The 22344-nt window shown below is 42.5% G+C and overlaps 1 protein-coding gene and 1 long non-coding RNA gene across 14 annotated transcripts in view; one reads left to right on the plus strand and one right to left on the minus strand.

Moving 5' to 3' along the window:
• The window catches only part of Cpeb3 (cytoplasmic polyadenylation element binding protein 3), a 187271-nt gene that overhangs the window by 142315 nt on the left and 22612 nt on the right, over positions 1 to 22344 (minus strand). For 9 of the 13 annotated variants that reach the window (XM_029472536.1, XM_029472535.1, XM_021152378.2 and 6 more), the window contains exon 2: positions 9592 to 10622. In XM_029472536.1, the coding sequence (XP_029328396.1) occupies positions 9592 to 10611 (1020 nt within the window). In that variant the 5' untranslated portion in view covers positions 10612 to 10622. Of the gene's footprint in view, positions 1 to 9591; positions 10623 to 10849; positions 10964 to 11546; positions 11723 to 13550; positions 13912 to 22344 lie in introns of those variants that run through there. The other 4 variants (XM_029472541.1, XM_029472537.1, XM_029472534.1 and 1 more) reach the window with 3 other exon arrangements.
• Positions 11489 to 22344, plus strand: part of LOC115029984 — a 19274-nt gene continuing 8418 nt past the window's right edge. The window contains exons 1-2 of the long non-coding RNA XR_003835557.1: positions 11489 to 11579; positions 11669 to 11730. This is a non-coding gene — a long non-coding RNA (uncharacterized LOC115029984). The remainder of the gene's footprint in view (positions 11580 to 11668; positions 11731 to 22344) is intronic.

The raw sequence follows: 22344 nt of genomic DNA on the forward strand, positions 1-22344 counted from the left end.
TTTAGTTTTTGAGATAGTTTTCTTAAAATGTATGTATTTGGATCTGTTTGTAGGTCTGTAGACATAAGTGCTGGTGCCAGCTGAGGGCAAAGGTGAGAGGTGCTCTGGAGCTGCAGGTACGTCTAGGGGATCAGATGCCACGTGACATGAGTGCTAGGAACCTAACTCTGGTTCTCAGCAAGAGCCATCCCTCAACCCCATTTGTTTGTTTGTTGTTATTACAGGAGAATTAAAAAAACAAAACAGATGTTCATTATATAAAAATTCTGAGTTAACATATTTATTTTTAAATGCTTTGGGGGAGAAGGTAAAATCCAGGCTTGACACATACAAGGCATGCACACTTCTATCAAGCTACATAATGGGTAATATGTATAATATTATTTTTTGCCCCACAACTCATGTAAGGAATTTCTTGTTAACACTGACATTTAAGTAGATACAAACTAAAAAAGACAGAATTTTCTATAATCGTATCCATGTTGGAACAAAGCAAGAAAGAAATAAAGATGTTAAGATGGGAAATAATTTGAAAATTTTCCAAAAATATATAAATTAAGAGGGAAAGCATTGGTGATTACTGATTTAAGTAGTAATGTGTGCATCAGCAATATAGTTTTCTTCTTCTACCTCTATAAACCCTTAAAGAGCCTCAGTTGCAGGTGGCACCCCAGTTACTGCCCACCCACTGATCTCTTACAGTGTGGTACCCCAGTTACTGTCCACCCACTGATCTCTTACAGTGTACTCAATAAACTATTCTTTTTTAGACAGGGTCTATTTACATAGTCCTGGCTGTCCTGAACTCACTATGTAGATCCGGTTGGCCTTGAACTCATAGAGATCAACCTACCTCAGCCTGGGATTAAAGGTGTGTGTCACCACAACTAACTCAATAAACTATTCTTTAAAAACTTGTGTGGGCCAGACGTGGTGACACACCTTTAATCCCAGCCAACCTGATCTATGTAGAGTTCCAAACCAGCCAAGAGGGACAAAGCAAAACCCTGTCTTAAAAAGAAAAGAAATAAATTTATACGATATATTACCAACAACTATAATTGTAGTCTCTACAAAATGTCAAAGATTTGATCTCTGATGCAACTTTGAATAAAACACTTATTTAGTGTTTTATACTTATTTAGTTATTTAGAAATAACATTTTTATTGTTATATAACTTGATCACATAATTAAAATAATTTTTTGAATCTCCAGGGACCCTCCTAAGATGAAGTATAAAATCAGTCTAGGTGCCTTCATCTACACTGTACTAATGTATAGAGGCAGTACAGAGGAGTAAAAGCAGCCATAACTGGAGGTAGAGGGCTTAGATTTTCTTTTGTTTTGTTTTGTTTTGTTTTGAGACAAGGTTCTGGCTATCCTGGAATTCACTGTGAAGACCAAGCTGGTCTCAAACTCACAGAGATCTATCTATATGCTTCTGTGAATGCTGTCATTAAAGGTGTGCACCTCACTGGGCAGAGTACCTGGTTTCAAATTCCAAATTAATGAATTATTATTTATAAGATCTTGAGCAAACAATTCAAATGTACTGGCCCTGAATTTCCCAGTCAACATCAGGAAGACAGAGTCTTTCACCTCAAAAAAGCTACATATGAAATGATGAACATAGGGCCTGGCCCATAGGTAAATATTGCATTATCAACTGGAACACCAGGTCAAGAGGCTTTGATAATGAGAATACTATCACATAGAAAAAAGAACACATAGAATTATATGGGAGAATGCTATCATAGGAAAGAAGAATACATGGTATTATATGGTAGTTTGAGATATTTAGATTGTGTTTATGCACTCATCCTATTATGACAACACAATCCTAAGCAAACAGAAAAGAAGAATAAATAATATCACACAAAATTTTGGAGTTATTCAATAGATGGCACTAAATGGAAACACTGGCCATTTATACTATAATATGTTTACACAGAGACACTGATAATCATGACAGTATCAATTACTGTAATCCAACTCAAAATAAATCTTCATCATTTCCATTTTATAGGTGAAGAAATATTCACATAATCTGCTCACATAATTGTGATGGAGAGTTGAATCCAAATCCTACTTTTGACCTAATCTACCCAACTGAACTTGGGCAAGTCACATACTAGAAACCTGATTTTCTACTCTGTAAAGTGAACTGTATGGTCAGAGATTAAATGCTTTCAAAAGTCCCTTCTAAACTTCCTTGGACAACGATGTTGTTCAAATATGAATTTACCACATAGACAGAATACCTTGGTTCTAGCCCTTTCATATACCTAGGCTCTCCTACCTCATAACACAGAGTGGTACATGGGTGTAGTTCCCTTAGAAGAAGGGTCCCACTGTTCTTGAGCTCTGCTGACAAGACACATCAAGATGTGCCAACCTACTTCAATAAAGCTAGGAGTGGATGTATTTGCCTATAACCCCAGGTGAAGCAGGAAAACTTTAAACTTGAGACTAGACTGTACTGAATGGCAAGACCCTGTTCCTCTCCAACCTGAGGATGGCAGTCCACACCTGTAATCCCAGAAACTGGGACTCAGGGAGAAAAGCAACAGGAGTTCAGCACCTACATTAAAGGTGGGACAGAGAGAGGCAGAAAAAAGACATAGCCTAGGGCTGGTGAGATGGCTCAGTGGTTAAGAGCACTGACTACTCTTCTGAAGGTCCTGAGTTCAAATCCCAGCAACCACATGGTGGCTCACAAACACCTGTGATGAGATCTGGTGCATCTGAACTCAGTGACAGAGTAGCTTAGTGGCCATCTAGTCTAGCACAGTGTCATATTCAATGAAAGACCCTGTCTCAACAATTAAAGTGACCAGCAAATAGAGGAAGACACCAAAAATTGACCTCTGGCCTCCAAATTCATACACAAGGGTGAGCAAAGCTGTGAATAAACAAGCATACCCACACACATACGCACACACACAATAAGCCTCATTAAATAGTTCTATCACAACATCCCTTTGGAGTTCAAAGAGAACCTGACTTAAATGAACTCTGACAGCTCCAGCACTGCAGAAAGTCACAGACACATCACAATAAAATTGCTCCAGTTCTAGGACGCCAGTGACGTCACTGTCACTCGCATCTCAGAACCTTATTTACAGAAACGAAACAGCTTTTAGATATAAGTAATCCCCAAGGCAGCAGCCACCTCAAGGCAGGAAAACCAATCACGTTTATTAGAATAAGAAAGCCCGTGTGGCTTAGAAAGCCACACTGAAAACAGTGATTGCTTTACAAAACAACCGCCTAATAAGGTTACTGTGGTGGTAGGAAATGTCAAAAGAGAGGGGAGAAAAATTGCAAACCAAATGATGTGCTTGAAGCCAGCATTCAGGAAGCTGAGACAGAAGGATCCTGGTCACCCTTGGCTATATAAGCAAGTTTGAAGCCATTCCGGAAGCACTACTAAAAAACCCTGTCTCGCAAATAAACACACTATATAAGATACTGAAAGTTTCTTTTCACTCAAGGAGTCTGTTAAAAAGAATATAAATTAAAGAACCATACCTGGTGACTCACATTTTGTAACCCAAGCACTCTAGGGGCTGAGGCAGATGGTCCCCATGAGTTGAAGGCCAACCTAAGCTATAAAGGGAGATTCAGGACAGTCTGGACTACATAGTCCATCTCTATCTCAAAATAAAAAGTAATAATTAAAAATTGAAAATAGAATCAAGGTTTGGTCAGATGGCTCAGCAGTTAAGAGCACCCACTGCCCTTCCAGAGGTCATGAGTTCAAATCCCAGCAACCACATGGTGGCTCACAACCACCTGTAATGAGAAATAAAAAACCTTTGGGCGAGCAGGACCAGAGCAAGCAGGGACTGGAGCTAGCAGAGGCCCTGAGTTCAATTCCCAGCAACCACATGATGGCTCATAACCATCTGTACAGCTACAGTGTACTCATATACATAAAATAAATAAGTAAATCTTTTATTTTGTTTGTTTTGTTTTTTTGGTTTTTTGTTTTTTGTTTTTCAAGACAGGGTTTCTCTGTATAGCCCTGGCTGTCCTGGAACTCACTTTGTAGATCAGGCTGGCCTTGAACTCAGAAATCTGCCTGCCTCTGCCTCCCAAGTGCTGGGATTAAAGGCATGCACCACCACCACCACCTGGCTGTAAATCTTTAAAAAAAAAAAAAGAAAGAAAGAAAGAAAGAGAAAATAGAGTCAAGAGAGATGCCTCAGGGGTTCAGAGGACATACTACTCTTGCAAAGAACCCAAGTCTGATTGCCTGCACCTAGGAGTTAGGTGGCTTACAACTACCTTCAACTACAGCTCCAGCGGATCCAACTTTCATTCCAGGGACAGGCAGGTGGATCAGTGAGTTTGAAGCCAGCCTGGTCTACAGAGGGGCTTCCAGGACAGTCAGGGCTATACAGAGACACTCTACCTGGAAAACATCAAAATAACATACATACATACATACATAGTGTCTTAGGGTTTCTATTCCTGCACAAACATCATGACCAAGAAGCAAGTTGGGAGGAAAGGGTTTGTTCAGCTTACACTTCCATACTGCTGTTCATCACCAAAGGATACAGGACTGGAACTCAAGCAGGTCAGAAAGCAAGAGCTGATGCAGAAGCCCCATGGGATGTTCTTTACTGGCTTGCTTCCCCTGGCTTGCTCAGCCTGCTCTCTTATAGAACCAAGACTACCAGCCCAGAGATAGTCCCACCCACAAGGGGCCTTTTCCCCTTGATCACTAATTGAGAAAATGCCTTACAGTTGGATCTCATGGAGGCATTTCCTCAACTGAAGCTCCTTTCTCTGTGATAACTCCAGCTGTGTCAAGTTGACACAAAACTAGCCAGTACACATAGTAAGGTAAAATCTTTTAGAAATTGGCATTCAATAAATTAAATCTCTCAATTTAGGCCAGGGACAGAGATGCATTCCTGTAATCTAAGCCTTCAGAAGGAAGAAGCAGAAAGGGGGAGGGCTCCAGGTCCACCTTGGCTGATGGTGAGACTGTCTCCAAACAACAGCAAAACAAAAACCAGACGGACATGGTCGGACATACCTTTAACCCTAGGTTTTGAAAGGCAGAAAGACAGGAGAATTTTGGTGGGCTCTAGGACAGTCAGGGCTATACAGTGAAACTGTTTCATAAAACAAAACACAAAGAACACCTTTCCGATCTAAAGAAACAAAATACATACAGCCCTAGAAAAAGTATTTAAATAAATGCACAAACATGAAATTCTGCCCATTAAGAATTGAGATACTTTGCTTTTTAAACATATTTGATTAGGGGCTAGAGAAATGGCTCAGTGGTTAAGAGCACTGGCTGCTCTTCCACAGAACTTGGGTTCAATTCCCAGAAGTGGCACAGTCATTCACAACCATCTGTTACTCCAAGGCCTAGGGGATCCAATGCCCTCTTCTAGCTTCCAAGGGCATGGAGGTAGAATACAGACATACATACAGGCTATACACATAGTCAGCATAGTTATCAACATAAACCATGGTGGCAAACTTACAAGCCAAAGCACAACCAATTTATTTTTCTGGTTCTACTTATATTTTCTGTTTTGTTGCACTGAGACATTATCTTACTCTATAGCCCAGGATGACCTCAAACTCATGGTAATCCTCCTGTATCAGCCCTCTGGGTCCTAAAATTACAGGAATGAGCTACTACTCTAGAATCTAAAACTGTTTTTAGAAACAGGATTTTGCCAGGCTAAGGCGGGGAACAACTTTAATCTCAGTACTTGGGAGGCAGAGGGAGGGAGGTCTCTCAGTTAGAGGACAGCCTGGTCTACAAAACATGTTCTAGGAAAGCCAGGGCTACACAGAGAAAACCTGTCTTGAAAAGCAAACAAACAAATTTTTGCCAGATATAATGGCACATGCCTTTAATTTCAGCACTTGGGATTCAGGAGGTAGAGTCAAGCAGATCTCTTGAGTTCCACAGCAGCCTACTTTATGTACTGAGTTCAAGGACAGCCAGGAATATCTATGCAGAGAGACCCTATTTCAAAAACAAAACAAAACACAACAATAACATAACCCAGACTTTTCACAATGTTGGCCAAAGTATCCTCCTGCCTCAACCTCTTTTGACTGAATACAGGTATGCACCACTCAGTACAATGCTACTTAAAAGCCATAAAGGTCTAACTGGAGAGATGCAGTGGGTAAGAGCACTTATTATTCTTCCAGAATCCAGGTTCAATTCCCAACACCCACATCTGAAGGTTACTGAACATAATTCTAGCTTTAGGGAATCAGATGCCCTCATCTGGCCTAGGCAGGTACCTGCACATACATGGCATATACTCTCACAGATAAATATATATAAATAATAAAAAAACTAAAAAAAAAAAGGACCCTAAAGAACTGTTTTAAATAAGAAATAGAAATGAGACACAGAGTACATATAATTTTTCTTGAAGCCAAACAAAAAATGTTTAATTTTAATCAAATGATTCAATCATTTTGCCCACACAATAATATTTCTATCTATCACAACAACAAAAACGTGCAAAGTACAATTATGTTTTGCCTTAGAAGCATCATTGGCAAAGGATTTGAGAAACACTAGCAATCCTCATGCTACTAGTACTCCATACAAGGGAATGGTGAAGAGGGAGGGTGGGAGGGAGGGAAGGGGAGAGTGTGTATTTTCAAACATATGTAGAGGCCAGAGGTCAGTGTCTGGCATCGTCTTCCTCTATGAGAACTCAGTTTTCTGAGTCAGGTCCTCCCACTGAACCTAGAGCTTGATGGCCAGAAAGCCTTGGAGTTCCTTCTGACTCCATCTGCAGTGTGTTAGGATTACAAGCATGAGCCACAATACCCAGGGTTTTAAATGTGGATGCTTCAGACCAAAATTCAAGTCCACATATGTTTTTGTGGCAAACACTTTAGCAACAAAGCTATATCTCAGGCCCCTCTCCAAGATTGGTGAAATTTTGGATTGTATTCTTTCCAACCTCTTCCTTCTCTTCCTCCTCTCCCCCTGGACTTTCTTTTTCTTTCCTGTTTTGTTTTGTTTTGTTTTGTTTGTAAAGACAGGGTTTCTCTGTGTAGCCCTAGCTGTCCTGGATCTCACTATGTAGATGATACTAGTCTTGAACTCAGAGATCCACCAGTCTCTGCCTTCAAAGTGCTGGGATTAAAGCTATGCATCACCATAGGTCCAATCCCCTTTTAAGGAGCTAATTAATAAAGATTGGTCGTATTCAGTAGCCAGATTTGACATCTCATAACTGCAATCCTACTTGCTGGGGGGAGGGGGGGCTGAGGTGAAAGGACTATTCGAGTCAGGTTTTCAACGACAGCCTGGGCAATGTACAAAGACCTCTCGTCTCAAAATAAATAAGAAAAAAAAAACTGTATTCAGAATAAATAAACTTCTGAGAGTTCAAGAATTTAGACAGATGGCAAGATGGTTCAGAGAGTAAAACCCCTTGCCTTAAAAAACGGTCCGAGTTTGATGCCAGAGCCCAGATAAAGGCGAAGGAAAGAGTGGACTCCATAAGGTTTTCCTCTGATCGCCAAACATGCACCAGGCTGTCTGTCTCTCTCTCTCTCTCTCTCTCTCTCTCTCTCACACACACACACACACACACACACACACACACATTCACAAATTCTTTAAACATTAAAAAGGAATTTAGATGATCTTTTCTGAATGGGTTTGGATAGAGAGCCTCAGAATAAAAAGAGAAACTGTGAAGGCAGACAGCCCTTCCTTCCAAGTACCAACTACAGCAGAACCTGTCCTGCTCACCTCCCTCTGCCTACAGAACTAATCCCAGTCATGAAAATAAACTTTAGAATGGAAAGAAACAAGATATGAAAGTGGTAGCAGGAGTCTGCAACCCTAGGAGGTGGAGGCAGGAGGCTGGAGTTGAAGGTCATCCTCAGCAATCAGCACACGTTGAGACGAGCACAAGCTGTATGGAAGCGTGGCCCACAATCTAAAACTGTGTCTTAATATTAAAAAACCCTGTTCCTGGAGGACCCTTTTGAAGGCATGTGAGAGCCGTGCTCACTGAAGCCTCTACTTAGGACTAAGAGTGTGTTCAACATGAGCACCAGCCTGAGCACCACCCAGAAAAACCCAAACAACAAAACTCTCCTAAACACAATTTAGAGCTTTCATGGGTCTCCTTCAACTGTTCAGAACAAAAATTCTTGCTCTAGCCCAGAGACATCCTTTCAATAATCCCATTTCCTTCGAAATGATACAACCCACCCCACAAACATCTGAAAGGTAAAACCCAGCAAACGGATGGCTCCATCTGTGCCAGGTTGAGAGCCTTCAACCTCTGTCAAACGGCCAGGCTAGCATCTGTCAGCAGGGGCCAAAGGATTCCTTTTCTTTCCTCTTTGAGACAAGATCTTGTAAGAAACACAGACTGAGCTGGAAGTCCCAATCTCATCGCCCAGCCTTGGTGAACTACAAGCTTTTACCACCACACCCAGCCTTTCTCTTGTAGGGAAGCTTATGGCCAAATCACTTCACAGGTCCAGGGTAAGTGCCTATTAGACAGCAAGGGTTCCCAATGAACACACACACTCAGTTCCCCTTTCTGATCCAAAGGCCCAGAATCCTGTCTACTGCTGTGGCTACAGACCACATGAGAAAGCAGCAGAAACAAGGACACTTTGTCCATTCAATCTTTTCGTCCGGGGCACTTCCTGGATTTTTCACTGGCATTTAATACTGAGGGACAAGACTCATTTTTCATTAAAGTTGCAAGACTTTCACTTTGCCCAGTTTCAAATGGTGTAATTGATCTGCATTGTCTTAAATAACCCAACTGGTGAAGGACACTGCAGCTTTAAATATTTCAGTGCTAGTTAGCAAATAGACTCCATTGCAATATGGCTCTGAAGGTCGTGTCCTATTGTCTCTCTCCTCTGGGGGAAATTTTTTTTAAAAACCTTCCTTTAAGTAACATGGGAATAGTTCTCCCTAAAATTTCCACTCTTTCCACTTCGATCCCTTATAGTTCCGGGTATTCATTGGATTCTCACACTCGTAGTTTTCCTGGCAGGGCAATATGCTGATTATTAATGATTCCAGCACCTTAGACATAAACACATGGGTTCACATTAGTTTAGTTGGGCATATGCAACTATTTGAAATAGCACCACTCAAAGGCTGTTAACAAACCAGGGTGATTTGGGCGTGGATGGCTTTTGGTCCGCACCTTGAGCCTAGTATTGCGTAACCTGAAAATGTGTAGCTACTTAAAATGATAGGAATTTCAGCCTACTCCTCCTGGGACTACTCCCGCACCTGACTATACACTTGCGGCTTAATTTGTCAAGGAAGGCTAAAATAAAAAGCACAAGCACAGTGAAGGAGGAAATGAACTGGGGGAAAAAAGCCCTTTCCTACCCTCAAGCAGTCACAATGTCCACTCAACTTCGCCCCCACCCCCACCCAGATTGTATGGAATAGACCCGGTGAACCAGAGGATTTGGAGGGTGCTGGAATTTGCTGTGCCTTCTAAATAACAGCAAGTGGACCGATTAAAATAACTAGGACGAGGGGAGAAACATGCGAGAAGAAGGAGTGTGCAAGAGCACAGGGACTTTACCTGAAAAGGCAACAGATTGTTACCATTATCGGTCCGGAAAGCGTTATCCTCCATCCAGGACTTGGAGGTGAGCGGAGCTGCACGAGGGAACTTGGGTGGAGCGATCACATTGCTGGAGAAAGGCTTTTTGAGCGGCGAGATGGGGTTAAGCGGGGAGGGTACCCCGACACCTACACCCACGCCCACGCCGACCGCGCGGCGAGGGTCTCGGCCCGCCTGCAGGCCACCCCACGGGTTGGACGGAGCACTCCAGGCGGCGTTCACGCTCTGGTGCGTGTTCCAGCTGGACGAGGCCGAAGAGGCAGCGGCCGCGGCCGCAGCAGCCGCGACCGCCGAGGATGAGGACGGCTTGCTGGTCATGATGGGCTGGTGGCCGTAGGCAGCGGCGCTCCTCTGCGCATAGGGCGCCTGGCTGGGGCTGGCGGGCGAGCGGCGTTGCTGCGAGGGCTGCGCCTGCGGGGGCTGCGCGGGCTGCGGCGGCTGCGGCGCGGGCGGCGGAGGCTGCTGATGGTGCTGGGTCTGCGCCAGGCCGATCTGCGGCGAGAAGGTGCCTCCGAAGACTGGGTTGACGTGGTGCGGGAAGTTTTGGAAGAGCATGGTCCCGTTGACTGGGGTGATCCCCTGGAAGAAGCTGTCCTCCACCGCGTTTGTAGTGCCCGTGGACCAGGTGCTGCCGAAGGACGGCGACAGCGACGCTCCGGGCGCCGCGGGCTCCTGCGGCGGCGGCGGCGGCTGCTGAGGGGGCTGATGGAAACTCAAGCCCGGCAGGAGCGGCGACTCCATCTGCATCTTGTCCGGGCCGTTGGGGGCTGGCGGAGCCGAGGCGGGGCTGAGGGCCGGCACTGCGCTACTGTCTTCGGGCTTGGGGGTCTCTGAGGAGAGGGGCGTGGACGGGGCTTCAGCTGCGCCGGGCTCGGGCTGGAGCTGTTGCTGCTGCTGCTGCTGCTGCTGCCGCTGCTGCTGCTGCTGCTGAGACTGGGGCTGGGTTTTGCTTTTGTCCATCAGTAAATCATCCTGCATGGTTTGCGCAGCTGAAACGGGAAGAAAGAGAGATGCGTTATTGTCAGTGTGATCATGAATGCCCCTCACTGAAGCGGGCGGGTGTTTTACTTGCGAAAATCCAGTGCCACCGCCACTAGCCAATTGCAATGCAAATCCATAATCTCGCTTTTAGAAGAACAAGTCGGGCTGGGAGGGGGGTGGGGGGAGCTGGAGGGATCGAGCAAGGTCTCTAAAAATACTGTGAGAGCGTCTTCACCCTTTCTGACGTCTCGGCCCCTTTTCTGTGTTAGTGAGAGATGTGCTTATAAGACAGAAAGACAGCAATTTCGCCACGTCTCTTTTCCCTTCACCGGAACTCAGAGCGTTCACCCTGCAATGAGAAACTGATTCTGGTTCCTGTTTTTTCCCAAGCACCACCCTCCCCCAGTTATTTGCATACGTCAATAAATAGTGCTGCGTCCTTCAGCAAGGTTAAAAAGACTTGGTACACGACCCTCTTTCCCCTTCCCCAGCTGGAGCACTTAGAAACCATTTTTTAAGCCGACTTAGCCCTCTTGATTAGCAAACTGCCTTCTTGCCTCGGATGATTGTTTCATTTGGCTGCAGCGAACCTCGAGAGACAAAATCTTTGGCATTTGTTGGAAGAACTCAGCTGCACAATCATTCTCTGGCCTCTCAGTAGCGGCAGCTACTCCATTTTGTTAGGAGACGTTTTAATATAAAAGAAACCTCAGTTTTTAGAAAAATGAAAATCGCCGGGCGTGGTGGCGCATGCTTGAAATCCGAGTACTCTGAGGGAGAGGCAGAAGGATCAAAAATTCAAGGTCAGGCTTAACTATTTAGCCAGTTCGAGTCCAGCCTGGTATATAAGAAACCTGACTTAAAAAAGAAAAAAAAAAAAAAAAAAAAAAAGAAAAGAACAGAAAGAAGTAAAAGAAAAGGAAAAAACCTACTGAAACGTTTAGAAGTGTTTGCTTCTTATTACTGTAAGGATTGTGGGTTTTCTGCTTATTCTCCGATTTTCTCCTCTCCAGTTCTGCCGCCCAAGTGATTTACTGGCTTCTTGGCATTTCAGGTCTCTACAGGAGCCTGAGAAATTCTCTGCAGAGTGGAGAAACGCTTCTGCTTGGATTTGAGGTCAGAGGGAGGAAGGTGGGGAGGGAGGAGGGGAGGGAGTCTGTGAGATGGAGAGGGGGCGGGACTTTAAAAATGCATCTGAGATTTAAGTAGACAGTCAAGATAATTCTGGGGTTGCCAGATTTTCATTTTTGAATCCTCCTGCTGCTGCCTCGGTCACAAGACTGGCAAATTTAGAATCCATTCTTTTATCACTAGTATTAGCAATGAAAGACTATGGTTTGAGGACCCTGAATTACCATATGCTAGCAACTGTTAAAAATAGAGGAGTACAAAGTCCCAAATTCTCATACATTGTAATTATAGTACATTACCCTCACTGCTTCATTTAGCCATATAAGGAGTGTATGGTATTTTCCACTTCACATAGAAGGGCTATATTCACCTCTGTCATACAACCTGTTTTCTTACTCAAGGGTGAAAACAGTAATCACTCAAAACCAAGAGATTTCCATGCATGTAGTTATCACTGAATGAGCTTGTCTCAGAATATGCTTAATTGCTTTAAATATCTGAATATTACAGGGCTGAGACCTTGCAAACAAATATTTTGAAATCTTAAAGGAGCTATGACCAAACATATAATTATTTTTAGATGATGATTCAGTACAATTGCAATAAAGTTATTAATATATTTAATATAGTTAATTAACTCATATACTGGAGAAGCATCTTCCTTGGGACATTTGTAAAGGGCATTCAGACACACACAACAGTTCTGCCTTTGGACTATTCAAAAATATCAACTCTTAAAATGGAGGTGGTATCGCTCTTAACTATTACACAAAGGATAACAGACAAGAAGTTGGATTCACAGTTCTTTTTTATTAAAGCCATGATTAAAGTACTTAACAGATACCATCTTTCATTTCAAAGTTTTATATACGAAGAGCATAGTGAGCTTCAGGAAACACTTCACTTCTCTCAGCTGCCTTACTTTCCTTTTTATTCCTCTCTTCCCCTCCCCTAAAAAAAAAAACAACCCAGCCCAGTATAATAGAGCATGCACCAGGGATTGTCTGCTACTATCAATAAAGCCTGCTTCAGATTGCTTTTCTTTTCCTCAGTTCCCTCTATCTGAAACAATGGCTTTGATTAGTGTTATAAATAGAGCACAGAGAGGAGAGTGGACCTTGGAGTCAGACAGCACGAAGTTCCATCCCTGCCAAAGAGGGTGGCCACAGAATCATTCTCCTACTTCCTTCTTACAGTGCTGCAGTAGACCATTGTACCTCTGGAATTTGAGTGCTTTGATAAGCTAGAACTTTCTTTACAATAGCTTTATCATCATGGCTGAAATATGTACTGGATTATAATTCTAGTATCACCCAGCTATTCTCATTGCTTGTAGTTAACACTTTTGTTAATGCCTTTAGCTTAAACTGCATTAAAACCCCAAGCCAAAAAGTAACCAAGGCTCAGAATATTTTATAATGGCTTTAATTAATAGTAATACTATAACATTAAATTCTCAAAATATTCTAACAAAACACTCCATGTTTTTCAGAATGCTCTTTAAAAATAATACAAATTTAACTTTCTGTATTAAATTCACTCGGTCAAGGTCAAGACCCACCTTTTAATATGATCTTTTAAACAAAAGCTAAGTCAGTGACTAATATAAAATTTACAAAGTCAATATGTAACATCCTTAAATAACTGCCTGTATAATTTGATTTGGAGGGTTTTTTTTTTCCTTTGCTTATATATAGCAAAGTCTGAGAAATAGATTCCTGTTTCCCCTCCCCCACCGCACACAATAGACCGGCTTTTACATGCAATTGCCCAATTTCAAGTAACAAATTCATAGCAGCAGTTACCTTTAAGTGTCCAGTTTTTAAAGATCGATAAAATTGGGGAAAAAATGAATAGTATTTATTTCTTCTTTCGGGTTGATTATGTGACCGCTCCGGAAAAGCACTTTGACAACTGTAAGAAGAGTGGGCATGCGCACACAGAGAACGGTGGGGCTGAAGTCCTTCACTCGGTACTCTGCCTCTGCCCGGCTTCAGCACGTTCAGTCAGGAAAGGAGGAAGCCTCGTAAATACAGATTCCAAGGGGGAGAGTTTGTGCCCGGATTATATTATCGCCTTCTAACCAACATAAATCAGGAGTTGTTGAAATAAAAGAAGGAAAAATAAATTGGATTGTCAACTTGATTTAGGAAGCAAGGCTAAAAGAGAAAGTAGATTGTAAGACTCAGAATAAATAGATCCTGCAGAGCTACCTTAAATGGTATTATGATGGTAATGCCTGGGTAGCCAGCAATAGGAACCCTACCAGAGAGAAAGAGATGAGGGTGTGGAAGAAAAAGAATAGATGAAGAACTACTAGGGAATGAAAACAGTTAAAGCCCCCACCCCTGCTGCTTTCCTGGCAGGCACAGCAGACAAGACAAGACTACATACACTAGGCTAATCTGGATCCTGCAGCCTCGACCTCCTAAAAGCTGGGATTATAGATATGTACTGCCACGCCTGCCTAAAGGAAACACTTTTAATACAGAATCTTTAAGCATACCTTAATACTAAATGTACTACTGACCTTGAAGACAAAAATCCGTTTTAATCACCAATGCTGGACACCTTATGTACCAGAACCGATGGATTGAGATGGGGCCTCCCTATGTATGCACCCCTGGCTGTCTGGAAACTGGCTGTGTAAATCAAGCAGGCTTCAAAAGTGGACCAATCTTCCTGTCTTTGCTTCCCTAGTGCTGGAATTAGAAGTTTGTGCCACCACACCCAGTTCAGGATTTTTGTATTTAATTTTTTACTGGATGAGCAAAGCCCACATTCATAATCCCAGCACTGGGATCCCAGGCTGGGAGTTCTGACAGCCAGGGCTATACACAAACCATAAAAGGGCTGAGGAGATAAATTAGTTGATAAAGTCTTTGCCCTGAATGTACAAATGTATAAGAACCTGAGTTAGATCCCCAGAACCCATGTTTAAAAACAAACAAACACCTAGGCAAGGCAGCATAGCACTCTTATAAACCCAGAGCTGGGGAGGTGGGAACAGGTGGGTCCCTGGGTCTCTCTTGCTGGCCAGCCTAGCGTAATAGGCAAGCCCAGTCCAAGTTGAGAGGTAGTCTTTAAAAAAGTCTATGGCCATGTTACCCTGACCTCAACCTATCTCTTCTCATCTAAGCAAGGCTTGGTTAGTACTTAGATGGGAGGCTGCCTAAGATAACCAAGTACTGTAGGCTCTTGGCCTCCCAGTCTTTCCATTTTGGCCACAACCTAGGGCCACTCTAACATGTCCCCACCTATCTGTACCCCAGAAAATAAAACAGTAGACTGCTCCTGAAGAAGCAACCTGAAGTTGACCTCTGGCTTCAACTACGTTATACACACATGTGTATAACTCCCACATATATAAACACTCATATATATATATATACATGCAAAAAAAAATTCTACCTGTGGGCTGGTGAGATGGCTCAGCGGTTAAGAGCACTGACTGCTCTTCTGAAGGTCCTGAGTTCAAGTCCCAGCAACCACATGGTGGCTCACAACCATCCGTAATGAGATCTGATGCCTTCTTCTGGAGTGTCTGAAGACAGCTACAGTGTACTTATATATAATAAATAAATAAATAAATAAATCTAAAAAAAAAATTCTACCTGTATGTTCTGATTCAACACACTTTATTTTTACCTAGTAAAATGAAAGTGTACCTTGCATTATTGATATAGTAATCAAATAAAATTCAATTCTTTCACTGCAAAATAATATTTGATCACATACTAATTAGTAAGTAACTTAAAACTTTAGGCGGACAATGACTTCTTTGTTTTATTTTTATACACACACACACACACACACACACACACACACGCAGGTACTAGTTAGGGAGAACTGTATTGGGGAGATACTTGGTTGTCCTGAGACAGAAGTTTGTTTAGTCCTGGCTAGCCTTGAACCTGCTATGTAGCTGAGGATGCTCTTGAATTTCTGATCCTCCTGTCTCTACCTCCCAAATGATAGGATAATAGTTGCTACCACACAGAGCCCTTAATTTTTTTTTTATTAACTTAGTATATGATTTCCCCTATTTTTACCTAATTTTTCCGAGGCCAGATCTTGCAACATTAGCATCAACTGTCATTAAGTCTCGCTCCTGAAAGCAACAGCTCAAACGCTAAGGTTGCTCACATAGGCACAAGGTAATGCTTCTGTGGGATCTGGTTTCATGCGGTTCATCCATGGGGTTCAGAGTGAGCACCACTTAATGACTGTGCTGATTGAACTTAGAATTGAAACTACCAAGGATCATTTACAACTGTCACAATTTTCTATTTCCCTTCCTAACTTGTAAATTAAAAGGACGGTGTTATCAGACACTACCAATTCCCACCGTTAGTAGTCTTTGTGTCTAGTTATTTTGTTTGTCATTCCTTCCTTTTTGGGGGGGTTTGTTGGTATTGTTGTTGTAGTGAGTTTTTGGTTTTGTTTTGTTTGAGAAAGGACCTAACTGTGTAGCCTTGGCTGGTCTAATATTTTCTATTGACCAGACTAAGCTCAAACTCAGAGAGATGCATCTACCTCTGCCTCTCAGTTACAGAGATCAAAGGTGTGGGCGGGCATCACACAGATTGTTTTTGTTTTGAGTCAAGGTCTGGCCTGGCCTGCAACTTGCCATGTAACCAAAGCAGACTTTGAACTTCAGGTCCTCCTTCCTTTTCCTCCCCCTCTCATGTGCTAGGGTTACATGTCCCCACCCATCTCTACCCCAGAAAATAAAATGGCACACTGCCCCTGAAGAAGCAACCTGAAGTTGACCTCTGGCTTCAACTAAATGATGCACATCTGGTTTATACAGTGCTGGGATGAACTCGGGGTTTCATGTGTGCTGAGCAAGCACTCCATCAACTAAGCCACATCCTCAAACTCTCTGTCCAGTTATTTAAGGAATATGAAGTTATATAAGAAAAAAAACAACCCTAATAATTTAGGTAGAAGTTAAGTGCAGTGGTGTATGTCTGTAATCCCAACACATCAGAGGCTGACACCGGAGGATTCATACTAGCTCCAGCCTTGACTACAGAGACTTTGTTGCCTAGCTCACTACCTTGTACCACCCCACAAAAGATTTTCTCTATTTTTTTAACCATTCAGATGCATGTTTGAAAGAGTTTACTTGAACATTTAGTAATCCAACTAACCTCAAGTGCAGATCTACTGGTAATTCACAGGCTAAAAAACTAACCTCAAGTGCAGATCTACTGGTAATTCACAGGCTAAAAAAAGATAAACTCTGCTGAGTGCTAATGAGCACTGGCTGGAAACTTACTGTACTTAAGAGTGAGTAATTAATCTTTGCTTTTTCCCCCTAAAATGAACACTTAGACCTAAAAAGAAAATCGCTCAAGCAAGAATACCAAAGCATACATACCAAGACCCTCAGCAAGGACAAAGGCGCTCTCTCAATATTCAAATATTGGTTGTGTGTGTGTGTGTGGTATTCATGTCTGCATGTATAATCACACATGTAAAGGCCAGAGATTGACACTGGTTTTGTTGTTGTTTTTATTGTTCTCCACTTTATATCGAGGTTAAGTCTCTAGTCTCACACTTGATCCTAGGATGGCTAATTCTGCTGGTCCAACTAGCCTGCTTACTCCAAGCCTGCTTACTCAGTCTCCTAAGCTCTAGAACCACAGGCAAGCTGCCATGCCATCCTACCGTGTACATGGCTTCTGAAGATACTTGCATAGCACATGCCTTTCCCACTGAGCCATCTTTCTAGGACCTCATTTTTTATTTAACCAAAATAGTCAAATACATTTTTTCGAGACAGGCTGTCTGTAGCCCAGACTGGCCTTGAGCCTCTGCCTCCCAGGCATGAAACAGCACACTCACGTACATCTTTCTGGGCTGCATTCCTCTCTCCTTACTAGCACCACACTGCTTATAAATAAACATGGACAGTGTGTAAGGTTTCTCTTTCTTTTTAGACGAGGGTCTCACTATGTTGTTCAGGTTAATCTCAAACATAGGGGCTCAAGCAGTCCTCCCATCTCAGCTTCTCCTGTATCTAGGAACAGCATTGAACTCAGGTTGCCTTCTGAGAACTGAAAATAACAGATATGTACCACCATTCCCAGTTCCATATGTAAACAGAGAAGTGGATGAATGGGTAGGTTTTTAGATAAAGGATATATTTATATAGAACAGCCAAAATTCTAGTATAAAGTACACTTCACTTAGAAGGATAATTACACTAGGTGACTACAGGCACAAGCCTATAATCCCCAGGACCTAGGAGATAGAGGCAAGAGAACTAGAGGTTCAAGGTCTTCCTTAGCTACACATTAAATTCCTAGGCAGCTTGGGCTACATGAGACACTGTCTCAAAAAACAACAAAAGAAAGCTAGACAAAAATAAATAAATAAATAAATAAAGCAAAAATGTAGAAGAACAACTAAGAAAGTGGCCAGAGAGCAGAAGGAACAAGAAAGAGCAATACATAGGGAGTATATATAGTCAAAGTATATAATATATGCGTATTAAAATGGTGTAATAACGCCTGTTGTTTTGTGCAATGAATATATACTAATTTTTAAAGTATTAAAAAAGTTTAGAAACATAATCCAGAACTGAGAATATATTTCAGTGGTACACTGTTTGCCTAGCATGTTCAAGGCCCTGGGACAGATCCCCAGTACCAAATGAGAAAAAAAAAGAAAAGAAAAGATCTAGAAGAATATCTTCACAGCATTAAGGTAAACAACAATGTACTTGTTTGGGTAGAGGATTGAATCTAAGCTCACATACACTGAGGACATATTCTGACCACTGAGTTACACCTCCAGCCCCATCAGTCCTTTAAAACAAATCACAAAAAGATAGCCATAAATAAAATTAACAAGATGGACTAATTAAGATTATGCTTCACTAGGTGTGGTGGAGCACGACTTTAATCCCAGCACTCAGGAGGGAGAGGCAGGCAGATCTCTGAGTTGAAGGCCAGCCCTATCTACAGAGAGAATTCCAGTGCAGCCAGGGCTACACAGAGAAATTCTATTTGGAGGTGGGGGGAAAAAAGAATCTGTTTGCTACTGGACCTACTGGCCTGTGCTTACAATCCCAGCATTTTGGAGGCTAAAGCAAGAGGGATGAAATAGTGAAGGACCCAGGAGTTATAGAGTTCAGCAAAAGCATCTGATCTGGATCTGAGGTATGGGGAGCCCTGTGGATACATCTGGGGGTGCAAAGTAGGTGACATAATATCCAATTTTCTCTCTTTCTTTTTTTTTTTAAGACTTAGGTTCTTTCTTTCTTTCTTTTTTTGAAGATTTATTTATTTAATGTATATGAGTACTGTAGCTGTACAGATGGTACAGATGAGCCTTCATGTGGTTGTTGGGAATTGAATTTTTAGGACTTCTGCTTGCTCCCGTCAACCCCGCTTGCTCAGTCCCTGCTTGCTCCAGCCCAAAGATTTATTTATGATTATACATAAGCACACTGTAGCTGTCTTCAGACGCACCAGAAGAGGGTGTCAGATCTCATTCAGGATGGTTGTGAGCCACCATGTGGTTGCTGGGATTTGAACTCAGGACCTTCGGACCTTCAGAAGAGCAGTCATTGCTCTTACCTGCTGAGCCATCTCACCAGCCCCTAATATCCAATTTTCTAAATCTCCGGGGAACACATCTGTATTACCTCTCCCCTTAGAGAGGCAGAGCATCTTTTCACATCCCTTTGTCCACTTTGATTCTTTTGTTGTCAAAGTCTCATCTCTACCCTTGTTGATTTGTAAGAACCCTCTATAAACTCAGATTAAAAGCCTTTCATTGGAATACAGAGATAGAAGTGTGTGTGTGTGTGTGTGTGTGTGTGTGTGTGTGTGTGTGTGTGAGAGAGAGAGAGAGAGAGAGAGAGAGAGATGATTTTGTATATACTCTTTCACTATGTGGATTTTTACTCTAACACTAAAAAAGTAAACAGGTTTCTGTTTGTGTGTAGTTTGTGTGTTCACCTGCTGCCTGGAACTTGCTATATAACCATGTTGGTGGCTGACCTATCCTGTTTAATGGTCCTGCCCTCAGTCTCATTATTCAGTGTTATGATAAGAATCTGGACAGGATTCTGTCCTTCCTCTTCTCCCTTACTGAAGGAGTCTAATTGGTCACTAAAACTTGTTCATTCTGCCTCCTCAATTTCTGCTTGCATCCCTTCCTCTTTTTTTTTTTAAGATTTATTTATTTATTATATGTAAGTACACTGCAGCTGTCTTCAGACACTCCAGAAGAGGGAGTCAGATCTCCTTAAGGATGGTTGTGAGCCACCATGTGGTTGCTGGGACTTGAACTCAGGACCTTCAGAAGAACAGTCAGTGCTCTTACCAGCTGAGCCATCTCACCAGCCCACATCCCTTCCTCTTTATTTTCAGCCAATATAATCCTGTCCCTTAACTCCCTACAGTAATATAATATATGTCTCTCATACCTTTCAAATGTGGCTTCCATACTAAATCTTGAATTATCATTTACATGTGGGTTTCCCATGGAATCACCTTCATGAAACTATTCTTTTTGCTAAAAAAATAAGCTATAAAATTCTTCTACTTTTTCCCCAGCCATGCCAACATTGGCAGTTCCATAACCACGTCTCTGCCTTTATCCTGGAATACCTTTCTACCTCTGAATAATCTGCTTCTATTCACTTCTGCTCTCTGAAGCTTATCCTGACCATGTGGACAGAACTGCCCCACTCCCTGTGCACAAATGTGCTTCGAGGACAATAGTCCATATGTTTTGCTTATAAGTCTGTTCTTGGTTTGGTGCCACTGTAGAGGTGCTGGATGGGAGTTTGTTGACCAATCAAAGAAAAAGGTAGGTTTTCCCTCATGAAGACTGAGAGAATTTTTTTCAAGTTACAGTAGATGAAAAATTCTTACTATTCAATGTATTTCAAAAATACTATGTTTAATGAGCATAACATGATTTTAGTATGACTAGTCCTCCCTTTCTCCTGCTGTAGGGTATTTGTTTCTAGGTTTTTACTATTTTCTAAACCAATTGTTTCCTTGAACCATATTTCTAAAGAAGGATTTACTCACTAAAGAAAGAGAAAATTAAAGTTTTCATATGTGCTAACAAATGCCTTAAGTAAGGTTCCATCACTGTAGACTTCTACCAGAGAAGAACCTCTGAAACATCAAATGAGCCAGGTATGATGGTACATGCATGGAGTTCCAACACTTGCGAGGTGAGGCAGAAGGACCAGGAGTTCAAAAGACCACCTCAGCTACACAGTGAGTTTGAGGCTGCCTGAGGTACAAAAGATCCAATCTCAAAAATGAATAAATAAACATGACAGAGGAGAGGGAGAAATTAGAACAAAGTATAATCACACTTAGATATGAAAATTCCATAATGAAACCTATTGCTAACTTACTAGATATTTCTTTATTTTCTACTGTTGTTATTTTAATATTTTATGCGCATAGGTGTTTTGCCTGTATGCATAGCTGGAAGAGAGCATTAGGTCCCCTAGAACTGCATTACAAACAGCTGCAGTTAAAGACTGTTGGGAACCACCATGTGAGTTCTGAGACTCAAAGCCAGGTCCTCCAGAAGAGCAGCCCGAGCTGAGGTGAACCACCTCTCCAGCCTCCCCTCCCCCTCTCCCCAAAAGAAAGAAAGAGAGAGAGAGAGAGAGAGAGAGAGAGAGAGAGAGGGAGGGAGGGAGGAAGGAAGGGGGTGTTCACATGAGGAGACAGAGAGACAGAGACGGGGGGGGGGGGGTGTTCACATAAGAATGCAGCTATACAGATGTCATGGCATGTGGAGCTCAGAGGTAACCCAGGTCCTTATTTCTGACCCTGTTTGAGGAAGGGCCTCTCTCGTGTTTGCCATTGTGTATAGCAGACTAGCTCAGACAAGCTTCTAAGGGATGCAGTCTCCACCTCTTAGTGTACAGAAGGAGCTCTGGGATTATAGATCCAAGTCACTGTTGACAAACATAAGCAGGCTTTTGCAAGAGTTCCACAGATCTGAACTCAGGTCCTAGTTTGAACAGCAAGTATTTCACCCATTGAGCTCAGGCCTTCTCATGCCATGCTGGAGCTTGAGTGAAGGGCCCTCTCTACACGTGCTAGCTAAGAGTTCTTCCCCTCCTATTGTTCCCCTTGTCATTTGAGTCTCAGAAAATCCACGCATAGTAACACAAGCCTGCAGTCCCAAGTCAGGGGGTAGAGGCAAAAAGATCAGAAGAGAAGATCATTCTGAGCTACACAGTGAGCTGCAAGCCAACCTAGGCTACTAAAGACCCTACCTATTTCAAAACAGAAAGCAGGCTGAGCGTGGTGGCACAGGCTTATACGACCACCACTTGGAAGGCAAATGCAGGAGGACTGAAATAAATCCTACCCAGTTCATGCTTTTAATTATTCCAGAGGCTGGGTCTATAGCTCAGTAAAGGGGTGCCCATCTAACAAGACTCCGTGTTCAATGCCTAGCACTGAAATAAAAATCACTATGTGGTCAGAGGGCAACTTAAAGGAGTTCATTCTCGCCAGGCGTGGTGGCTCACGCCTTTAATCCCAGCACTTGGGAGGCAGAGGCAGGGGGATTTCTGAGTTCAAGGCCAGTCTGGTC

The sequence above is a fragment of the Mus caroli genome, chromosome 19, assembly GCF_900094665.2.
Source record: "Mus caroli chromosome 19, CAROLI_EIJ_v1.1, whole genome shotgun sequence".
Classification (NCBI taxonomy): domain Eukaryota; kingdom Metazoa; phylum Chordata; class Mammalia; order Rodentia; family Muridae; genus Mus; species Mus caroli.